General features: G+C 44.8%; 1 protein-coding gene across 1 annotated transcript in view; it reads right to left on the bottom strand.

Moving 5' to 3' along the window:
- Positions 1-746: 746 nt before the first annotated feature.
- Positions 747-11529, bottom strand: part of LOC119434801 (endothelin-converting enzyme-like 1) — a gene marked incomplete at its 3' end in the record, with an annotated part of 28692 nt that continues 17909 nt past the window's right edge. The window contains exons 6-9 of the mRNA XM_037701860.1: positions 7775-7934; positions 5875-5973; positions 3617-3901; positions 747-944 (exon numbers count right to left, since the gene is read on the bottom strand). Coding sequence (XP_037557788.1) covers positions 747-944; positions 3617-3901; positions 5875-5973; positions 7775-7934 — 742 coding nt within the window. The remainder of the gene's footprint in view (positions 945-3616; positions 3902-5874; positions 5974-7774; positions 7935-11529) is intronic.

Here is an 11529-nt window from a genome sequence, read left to right as displayed (position 1 = left end):
GGTTTAAAAACCCCAGGTGGTCCAAGTTAATCCGGAGTTCCGGCAAGCCTTATAATCAGATGGTGGTTTTGGCATGCAAAAGCACATAAATTAATTCCTGAACTCTATGATGATTTATTGGCATCGTCTTTGCAACGAGGCGGTGAAAAATAGTCAGCTTGACTGCTTGAGTTATTCAGGTATGCTACATGATTTTAATTCTTGTAGTTTTGTCTACATCTCCTTAATCTGTTTTCACTTTATAAAAAATTCTCTATCTTCCTCGTACCGCGCTCTCAATGTCTGTAACGGATCAGGACGGTATCAACCATTTCCCTCCACTTTTTTCACCAATACTCTAAACGTCTCTTGCTTATCTCGACTACTGACCGGTGGATGCTTGCGGCCTGTTTTCTTCTTTTTAATTCCAAGCGCTTCTGGAAGTTCTACGTTACCTACAGGTTTTACTTGGTGAATACATTCGCATTCCATTAGGAAGTATTGAGCTGTCTCCAGATTTTGCTGCAGCATACACATGTCTCATCTTGTTTCAAAGATTTGCTCTATTGAGTGGAGTGCAGCGCCGTCTCTCGACTGGTGAAGGCGCTACGCTTCTCAAGGACTGCCATGGGCGATCATGAACCACAGTGACTACTTTTGTCGAGGGCATGCGCCGCTATCTACTCTCTTGAGTCGAGGTAGAGTGTAGAGTGGAGGAAAGCTCCAGAGTACGAGGATTAGACCTTCAAAACGCAAAAAGCAGTCACCGTAGAGCTCCTCCACAAAGTCGGGGTCCAGCCTACGGCCCGGGCTCCCCACGTGGTGCTTCATCTTGTCCAGCTTCAAAATGGCAATGGCTCGTGCTTTGCCATCGAGCCAGGTCGATGACACCAAGGCCGCTCGAAAGGCTGCCATGATTTTCGTCATCATTCTCTCAGCCTCTCGCACCATTTCCGGTTTGACCCCTGTCCATGAGAAAAAATTGTGGGTACCTAATGTCATACTACTCCAAGCCAGTAACTTGCCCTATGATTTTTTTGGCTTGTCTGTTAGCTTTACATGGTGGTTACTACCAAACATCGAGCCTCTCAGTTCACTTGGGCCACCTTACTTACCACAAACCAGAGCCTGTATACTGTAACAATTTGATTGGCTTGTCTTCGAAATAAAATTGTTGCATTATCCTGGTCATAGAATAGGACGATTGAATCGTTGGGTGAACAGCATAGCTCAGTCTCACCTCTGCGGCATAGCTCAGTCTCACCTTTGTTTCATTTTTACGGCTGCGTTCTTCCTTTCGGAAACGGCAAACCCAGAACACACTTCTTATTATCAAGGGCCAGGTGTGATAAGTGTTCCGATTTGAACGGTAATATCTAAAGTATTAATAGCAAACTGCAAGCCAGGTAAAGCGCATGTGCTGTTGCTCAGCCCTATCGTACATCAAAATGTGGGGCTAGTGGCCTCATTACAAAAACCACTGAATTGGAACCCACAAAGCTCTGCAACTTGTATTTCATTTGTTCTTTGAGCATGCCTAAATGTTGCACATGGACCAAAGATACACAGACAGGCGTATTCTCGCATACGATAAGCAGAAAATGATACTTGAACTCACTGATAAAATAATAATGGCTCTGTTTATTATTTCGGATTGCTTATTAAGAGCACAATATTTAGTATAAAACTGCTTTTGTATACTGTTTGTCATCTAACTGCGCCTGTGCATGTCTTTTGTCTGGCATCACGCTTTCTTTCACGCCGGAGTAAACCCCACAACTCTTCATATCAGAATACATCTGGTTCTCTTGAGTTTCTACATACTCAACTCGTACAAAAAAGAAAATAAACAAAACAAGAAATGTAGCCCAGACCTGGTGCACACATATGCGTCGCAAGAATAAGACGCGCAGCACATGTAAAGTAACGACCTCGCGTAACAAACTGTCTGTCTGCCTCACATAACTCATGGGAAGAAACTGCAGCTAGAAAGCTTGGGTAGGACCATGGTCGCAATGGGGATGGTTCATCATGTTTCCTGGGTATTATATATCCACTTGTTACCTTCGCACGATAGCTCTGTATATGGCCAGGCCATGAACATCAATTACCTTGGGGCAGGGTATCGCGCCGTAACCGAAACTTAGTTTTGGCTATTTGTTGATGAATTAGAATGAAATGTGTGCCACCTGCTCGGAGCTAAGCCGCAACCGCAGGTTAAAAATAAGGCTCATAGCGTAACACTTTAGGCGCCCTAGATCCCTACTGTAAAACTCATAACGGCACGAAAAGAAGGGCGCCATGACAGCAACGACGACGTTAGCAATATTACAACGGTGGCAGGTTGACGAAGCATTCTTGATTAACACCCTAGACAACGAATAGGTGGACTTATTTATTATGGAGAGGAGTCTTGGTCTAAGTGCTGCGCTGTCAACCGCGCTTCATTTACGCTTGCAAGAACCTATATCAATATAATGATGCATGAGTACGATATAGTCATTCTACGACACTGAGGTTTTTCTAGTTAGCTCAATAGCTCTCTCTATAACCAAATCACGCCTTCGTATATCTCATAGCCTGTTCATGAGAACAATTCACAGTATGAGCTTTTAGCCTTACTCTCCGGGGTGACGTTAAGGTTGCTCAAACTATCTTTCCTGGAAAAGTAGAATAAACCCAGACTCCAGTATTTACCTTTCCTTACTGAACTAATTAACTACTGACAGGATAATGTAGCTAGGCACAATTATTCAAGCTATATTGAGATTACTAATGCCTGTCTACATAACAGTACCACAAATCAAGAAGCTTCAAAGAAATTCATTATAGCTTCAGATGAAGTTTTACAATTTGACAAGTTCAGCCTATTTAAGTGTTCCTAAGAAGCGCACCTTTTCTAGCTCGTTTTCAAGCAGCCCAAACTTACGAGCCCCCGCAATCACTGCTTGGCTGCTTCTCGCAGTTTCGTGTAGTCTCGCACCCAAGATATTGGAGTCGTTTCCGGCCTGGGGCCAATTCTCAATATTTCGTGCAGCCTGAAAAAATGCCCTTAGATGAGAAATACCCGCCTCTTACCTTGCGAACGTCTGCGACACGTTGAGGGCGCAGATTGTTCTCACGAATGAATGAAATAAATTATACGTTCAGCACTAAACTCTTGTCTGTTTCCCTCCATGGAACAATGCAAAACAGAATGGTTGAGAATGATTTGATGAAAAATCGATGGTTCCTAAACATTTCTGCCGTTTCGACGAGTGATATAATCTCTCACACGACTGAAATTTTCCAAGTTCGAGTTATTAATGCATGAATAATTCGCACACACCATCAATTAAGATTTTGCGCGGGAAGCTTATGGCGGTTTTGCCAATACAAGGTATTTTTCCACTCTTCTTGCTGTAAGGTTAAAATAAAACTATAAATCGCAGAAGTGTAAACATATATGAACCTCTGTGTTAAAAATATTACGTCAAGATAGTTTTCCATTTGTTCAAACACTTTTGTTTGAGTTCTGTGCATTGAATCTTACCATAATAAGAATGATGTAATGAATGAATGACAGTGGAAGGAATAATGGATGATGGATTATGCAATAATGAATGATGGAATGATGTACCCAGGTACACAGACGCACTCGATTGTAGGAAGGGGCTCACGACCGCTAGCTTCATGACCCGGAGGACGTTACTGTAGCAGGCTTCACTCTCGCTCGTGTTGACCCACAAATAACTCGGCTCCGTGTAGTGCACTAGCTGCCGGAACATACTCCAGGTGATCAGGTGACGAAGTCCCTCATTGCCCACAGCGTTAAGCTTGATGAGTTTTACGAGAATTTCCAGGATGTGCTGCTGGTACACAATCGTGTTGTTGCCACTGTAGGTGTTGTTGGTGTACTTGGAAAACACGGTAGACCACTTGCCTGGGAATTACGAAAGTACGGAGACGTCAGCGATTTGGCGTTCGTAAAAATCAATCGTCTGGCGAACGATGTAAGTAACGAGAGCTACGAAAACATTTACTTCACTCTAATGCACCGATCGAGTTTTTTTTTGTGAACAAGGCTTTGCATCTCTTTTAGAGAGTCCTTGTAGCCTGCATCTCAGAAAGCGTAAAATAAGAATCACTGGAAGTAGATAGGGCAGCAATTGCTCTTTCATTTCGAGGTTTCTTTTCAATGTGGACACTATGGACTCGGAATGGTCTCGGAATGGTCTCGGAATGTGGACTCGGAATGGTCGATGTGTGTCATGCTAACGCTTAAACATTGGTATAAACTCCACTCGACTGCAACATTTATTAGCCGTCGTCATTATCTCGTAATACACTCAATGATCCAGTCTAATAGAACCTTAATATGACTGCCTACCACTATGGTTGCCGTGGCGTTCTTGCGAAAAATTTATATTGAAGTTACATGGGGCCATGCTTTTTTGTGGGTGTTTCTAAGCTATAAATGTGTTCGCTTGGCAGTACTGTATTCACGACTTAGGCGTAATCGCATACGTCATGTATAGTTTTTAAGTGAACATACTGGCCTGTTCAGGTCCGTTTACGGCAAACATCCAATTAGATGGTCATGTACACCAAGAGTAGAGGGTACAGTGTGCGGTGGATTGCGGGAAAGGTGCGCGTGTGCACTTTGAGAAACGTTAAGTGCACTGCTTACAATTCAGCAGCAGGGCAGCCTCGCCACTCCAGAGATGAGGGGTTTTAAAATTCTCATGTCGTAAGATGTGAACAGCTGCCCTAACCAGCAGTCGACTGTTCTACCCTAAGCTAACTGCGAGGGATGTGGAGAACAAAAAAATCGCCACACACAGAAGGTATACATTATGAGAATAAGAAGCTGGTCATTAGGACAGAGATAACAATGTAAAAAAGAGCGCACCTATCTTTGTTGTGGTATGTCATATTGGGAGTGACCATGGTGAGTCTGAAGATAAAACGCTCTTCCGCTTTAATGTGCCTACATAACTTATACAGTGAGGTAAATAAACAAGCAGTGCCTGCTTCTTGATGCGTAAGTTAAACCTTGTACTGAATCTACCGCTTGCTAATGGCACGCTAAATATCAACGGATTTCTTAATAGTTAACTGCTGAAACTCGTGCAAGACATTTCGTAGGCCAGCTTTCAACGCAAGATTAAGGATTAGAAAAAAACAAAATTTGCCCGCTGGATTGTTGCAAGAACAGCGAGCCATCACGGCACTTCGCTTGTGAGGGTAGTCTAAAGTGCTTAATAGCCGCGTTTGCGTAAATGCGTCAGTAGGGAGCACAGAATAATCTTTTCAGCGCAACTAAATCACGAAAGCGCATTTGCCTAGACAGGAGTTCGCCGCACACTCTATTACTATGGCACTGTATTATAGCACCGATTCAAACATGTATGACTCTCTTGCACCAATATAATCGGAATCTGAAGCCTTCGGAAGACGCTGAACCTCAATTTGCTAGCCAAAGGTACGTTAAGCGGGCGAAGTCGCCTTTAGCAAATTCGTGTGGGTGGCTTCTGAATGCATAATGGGGGATTAATCGAAAGCGCGACGCCTGATGTTTCCTTTCATTATGAGTGAAGCGTGCTAAACAAAAGTGCACCTGCGTGCAGACTTTTGAAGCTCGTGATAGACATACAATTCACAGTGGGCGGCAGGGAGCAATGTGATAGCTCGCTTGGCATGAAATGTTTTTCTGCACGGAGGAGAGATAGCTTGGCAAGAAGCCTTCCCGCGTAAATGAGCGATCAACGAAATTCAAGTCTTGCCGTAGCCTAGCAAAATGTGCATGTATGCGAGTTTTGGTGAATGCATTCGAAGATATTTCTAGTTCATGCTTCACAGCTACAGTGCATGCTTAAAGGCAGGCAGGGAAAACAGTTTAAATGAACTACAGACCTGGTGTCACGTATGGCTTCGTAGTCTGTCCCATGCCACGGATGGTTCCAGACACGACGGGGGCTACTGGCGGTGTTGTGTTTTTGATAATTCCGTGCACTGCAGCAGCAAAGTAATAAAATATTATACAGCAGAAAGCCATCCTAAATACATAATCCACGCAGTGGTCACGTCATTTAGGCAGGATAAAATGTAAATTTCCATGCTTTCTTTCGAAGCACTAACACTTACAACTTGCAACGGGTTCGCTGCCCATATCCCAAGAAAAAGCCGCAGTTTCGCAAATGAGTGGACAGATATACAAAGTATGGATAGTAATTTCATCGGCCGTGTAAACTTGTAAGCAGGGATACTAACGAAATGACCAAGCATGGTGCCACGCACACACAAGAAAACATGAACACGTCACGCTCGATGACCGCGGAAACTGACTGTCAGAAAGCATAAGTGAGGAATTGCGGCTGCGCAGTAAAATGAGTTGACCTTCGTGCTGCGTCTTGCATCAGCGCGACCTAAGCCGCAAAAACATAGCGCGCGGCGGACTGCGACCCAACGCAGAAGGCTTTCAAGATACAGTGGCCCCGATGAGCAAGCGCGGCCGCCGGAGCCACCCGGAGTAAAACGTGCGTCCCCGTCCCTCCCTTCCCTCCCCCGGAGCGTTGCGCGTAATGCAAGACGGCGCGCTTCGTTCCCTTACGTGTGTGAAATTGAGCCGCGATCGGCGGCTCACTAGCGGACACTTTCACGCAGCACACAGCGTGCGGCAATGATTTTATCGCCATTGGACTTTATACGGATCCTCACGGCGACGGCAGAAATGCGGCTGTGGTCTCCATATATTTTTCTGTCGCAATAAAAACGCATTTATGAACACACTCGTTTATAAAATTGCAGTAATAAGAGCTGTTCCTTAATGGAACGGAGTCGGCATAAAATATCACGTCAAACATTAAGAACAAACTGAGTACGGGAAGGAGATTAGACAGGTTGCCGCGAGAACATCCGAAGATTCTTAACACAATAAAAAAATATGCCTTCTCATTTCAAAATTCACTCATACTGACATTTCATTTCAGTTCATTTCCAACATGATGGCCCGAAAGCAATGCACAAAGGAGGAGGCTACACATATATTTAGCAAAGACGCAGTCAACGCTGAGTTTCGGCACCTTTATGAACTCCACACTTCACATAAAAATTCAACGGGAATTAAATGCATCGAAATATATTGAAGTGACGCAAATATGTGAAGTGTGCTGTTGTTTCAGGTAATCTTGTAAATAATTTCCGGTGCGCGCAATACAGCCAAGGGCGAGTGAGCGGTCTGTATCTCGCCTTTGTTACAGCATACCCCGCAGGCACTCTCTCCTCATAACCGCGTACTTCTCTAGAAGACGCATGGACTTGACTTCAGTGTCGGAAGCCACGTTGGTGCTCTGTTCTTGTCGAAAGGCACTCTCAGCTCCCGCTTATCAAAACAATGCGCTTTTCGACTAGCACGCTGTTGCCTCGACACTCGCAGCGGGCAACACGCGACGGGAGTTGAAGTAAGCTCAGTCCGCCTGACAGAAAACGGAGACGATAAGGAGGGGCGAGAAAGTAAGCAGGAGGAGCGGAACTGAAGTTTCTTGTATGTAGACCAATCGGGCCTCTTTTACCCTCGTGGTGGCGGGTGAGTGATCCAGGTTGCGTCAAGACATGCAAAGGACCGGAGAAGCCAGAAGCACATGATTGTTATGGCGATAGCACTTTTTGCAGCACTTCCCTTTGGCGAAGGAGAGAGCTCTGGCGTGGAGGATTGCCAGGTGTATGAAATCAACCTAGACACAATGCTTTCATTAGCAGTAATCATTCATGCTTTTATTTAACAGTGAAAACATTAGGACAATGAGTTGCTCACGTGATTCCTCGTATTTCATAATCCTGGTGGCGAGTTGCTCGTCGCGTGGGCTGCTAACACCGTATAAGCGGAGTAGCCTGACGTAGTCGCCAGAATTCCTGTGTCGAGCCATATACCCTTGCGAGTCCATCCACTTAACTTCTTCTGGGCAGCACTCTAGCTGCAGTAGAAATGAGAAAACAAGGACACTTTAATGGTTTGACACTGGGCTTTCACATGGTTCTTTTTTTCGTTATTGTTTCTCCATTTGAAACAAATAACGTGGTTAACTTCCTTTTTTCCCTTCTTTGCTTCATTATCCGTGGGCATCATATGACTGTAACAAGCAAAATTGATCTCTTCAGTTTCCTTTATTTCTCTCGCTCACAGGAAAAGGTGACGTTCAACAACGCACTGCTCTCTAGGGTGTCACATCGCTCTCTAAGCGTTAGAAATAGAGAAAAAGCCAGCAGATCCCACGCCCTGTGAGAATCGATGTTATGTGAAGCTGACTGCGAGGAGCCTACCAAGTTAACGAAACGACCATAAGAGCACGAAGACGTAGGCGGTTGTTTCTTGACCTAGGGCACCATACCGTAAAGCTATTCCAAACTCTTCTATTCCAATTCTGCAATCAGCCCACCACGATTGGTCAAAACATTTTCAGGACATTGCCAACTCCGGCTGTCTGTTACGCGACGTCACGAAAACCGCGACAGCTCCACATCTGATATAATGTGTACACACTGATTATTCATAACTAAACTGCACAAAAGAAAAATAATTATGCCGGATTCGACGCCTTTTCGCCATTAGCCCTCTGCTATTGGTCTAATGTTTTCGGGCTGCGCCCACTTCGACTGTCTGTCACGCGACCTCACAAAACCGCGAATACTTACCGCATCAAAGTCGCGTGTATGCGAAAAAAATGCATTAATATGCCGAACAAAAGTCGAAAAATTTCGGAATAGCGAGAGACTCCCCCGTTCCGAAAGGAATAGAAGATAGCTGCCCACCGATCGCTCAGGCCCTAACTACTCGCACCTTCCGGTGAGCATGTATTTATTTGCGCATGATAAATAAACCTTTTTGCGTGGCAGAAAAACGTTATCGAGCCCTTTTGGCACGTATACGACATCGCTCTGCCAACTCTTCCTTACTGAGGATCCGTTTTAGTGGTATTCTTATCCTTCCGTTGCACGCGGCCGTGATTTTCGACAAGCCACCTCAAGCTAAGTAATGCGAAGCGGACCAATCGGAGAAGCCGGCACCACATCTTCATGCGGTTATCTATTTTCACTGTGTTGGCTCAGCCCCATTGAAACCCTCTCCACTCGAGCGTGCTCCTCGCCTCTTGTGAGCCAATTAGGTAAGAAACACCTCTCAGCGCAGGCATTGTTATTCGTTTTGAAACCCAACAAAGGTGCACTCCTATAAACGTGGAGAGTGTTTGATTGGGTTGGTCAGACAACGCTGCGGGTGACCGCCCTTGGTTACGTAAATTTGACATCAGGAGATTGGAATAAAAACAGTTTGGAATATCTTTACTTTATAGCGCCCCTACATGACACGCATTTCATGGCACTCATGTCATGAGCTATCATTTATGTACGAGCCCATTTCAGTGGCTTTTCAGTGCTAATCTCTTTTCGCTGAGTCATTGTCATTTTTGCTTAGGCATGCTCGTGACTGACTTCTACCATCATCCTTTAGTGTTTCCTTTCCTTTGTACCCACGTCAGAACCTATTTCAGTGGTTTTTGTGTAGTAATTTTTGTGCCGAGTCATTGTCATTTTTGCTGACGCATGCTCATGACTATGACTTCTACCATCATCTTTTAGCGTTTCCTTCCCTTAATACCCACGTCAGAACCCATTTCAGTGGGTTTTGAGCGGCAATCTTATCTCGTTGAGTCATTTTCATTTTTGCTGAGTCATCGTCGTGGTGACTCCTTGATTAAATAATCAAGGAGTCACCATACACATATGCCTCCTGTACTCCTTGATTAAATAATCAAGGAGTACAGGAGGCATACGTGTATATCTTCGCAAATAACTGGAAGGATTGCACAGCTACTTTGGTTCTCCACAAGAAAAGTTGAAAGTTACTTTATCAAGAAAGGGGTTAAGCAAGGAGACACAATCTATCCAAGGGCGGTATTCTGAAACGTTCCCTTTGGGCGAAATTTCTCTTTTTTTTCGCTTTCAGGCGCGCGCTGATTGGCTGGCTGAGAAAAACCGGAAAAGAAGATGTCGCGCCACCTAGTAGTTCCGGTGTACGTCATTTTGACGTCACAGTGTCAGTGCGTGCTCCCGACATGTATTGAATAAACGGACACGCCTGTGTCATACTGCGGCCGATACATTGGAAAACAACACACCCGAGCCGTTCAGCACTCGCACGGTGCGCCCTCTCGTGTGTTTTGCGAAGCGTTCGAGTGTGCGTGTTGGTAGTGCATGCTGACGTCACGGGTAAGCAGCCGGTTGACTTATCGAACTCGACTTTCGCCCAGGCGAAATATCGCCGAAGTGTAACGTTTCAGAATAGAGCCCCAATGCTATTCACTGCGTGCTTAGAAGTATTCAAGCTATTAGACTGGGAAGGCTTAGGAGTGAGGAGTAACGGCGAATATCTCAGTAACCTTCGGTTTGCAGGTGACATTGTCCTATTTAGCAACAATGGGGACAAATTGCAAAAGATGGTTCAGGACCTGAACCAAGAAAGTGTAAGACAGGGGTTGAAGATTAATTCAGTTCAGTTCAGTTTATTTTCCTTAAAGACCCCTGACTTCAGGGGTATAAAATTATGCATAAGGGGTAAAAAAATTATGCATAATACATAATATGCAGAAGACAAAGATAATGTTCAATACCCTGCCAAGGGAACAAGAATTCAGGATCGCCAGTTAACCTCTAGAATCTGTAAAGGAGTACGTTTATCTAGGTCAGTTACTCACAGGGCACTGTGATCACGAGAAAGAAATTTACAGAAGAATAAAATTGGGTTTGAGTGCGCACGGCACGCATTACCAAATCCTGACTGGGAGCTTACCACTGGTGTTGAAAGGAAAGGTGTACCATCATTGCATTCTACCAGTGCTAACATATGGGGCAGAAACTTGGAGGTTAACAAAGAAGCTCGACAACAAGTTAAGGACCGCACAAAGAGCAATGGAACGATAAATCTTAGGACTAACGTTAAGAGACAGGAAGAGAGGGGTGTGGATCAGAGAGCAAACAGGGATAACCGATATTCTAGTTTACATTAGGAGGAAAAAATGGAGCTGGGCTGGCCATGTAATGCGTAGGATGGATAACCGGTGGACCATTAGAGTTACGGGTGGGGTGATGAAGTTAGGCAATTTGCAGGCGCAAGTTGGAATCAGCTAGCGCAAGACAGGGGTAATTGGAGATCGCATGGAGAGGCCTTCGTCTTGCAGTGGACATAAATACAGGCTGATGATGATGATGTGCAATGTGCTTCTTGTGTCAAAGGTTGTAATATTTCATCATAATTCGATTACTGCATATTTGGCAATAGGGCAGAGTCAGCCCTTTCATATTTGGAAAGGAAAAAAAAGATGACTCGCCATCCCGCCACTGGAAAATTGGATGTCCGGCGAAGCTGTTGAAAACCACCACTACTATTGCTGAGATGGGCATGCAATGCTTTATTGCTGAACTCCTCCTCCGGCGCATTATTCAGCCACAGGAGAATGTGGACGTGCGGACTTCACTTCTGCTTGAATGGCACGGAAATACTTCCCAGCGGCAGCA

The sequence above is a fragment of the Dermacentor silvarum genome, unplaced genomic scaffold (genome assembly GCF_013339745.2).
Source record: "Dermacentor silvarum isolate Dsil-2018 unplaced genomic scaffold, BIME_Dsil_1.4 Seq245, whole genome shotgun sequence".
Taxonomy (NCBI): Eukaryota; Metazoa; Arthropoda; class Arachnida; order Ixodida; family Ixodidae; genus Dermacentor; species Dermacentor silvarum.
Note: the sequence above shows the minus strand (reverse complement) of the source record. Positions and strands in the feature narration are given on the sequence as shown.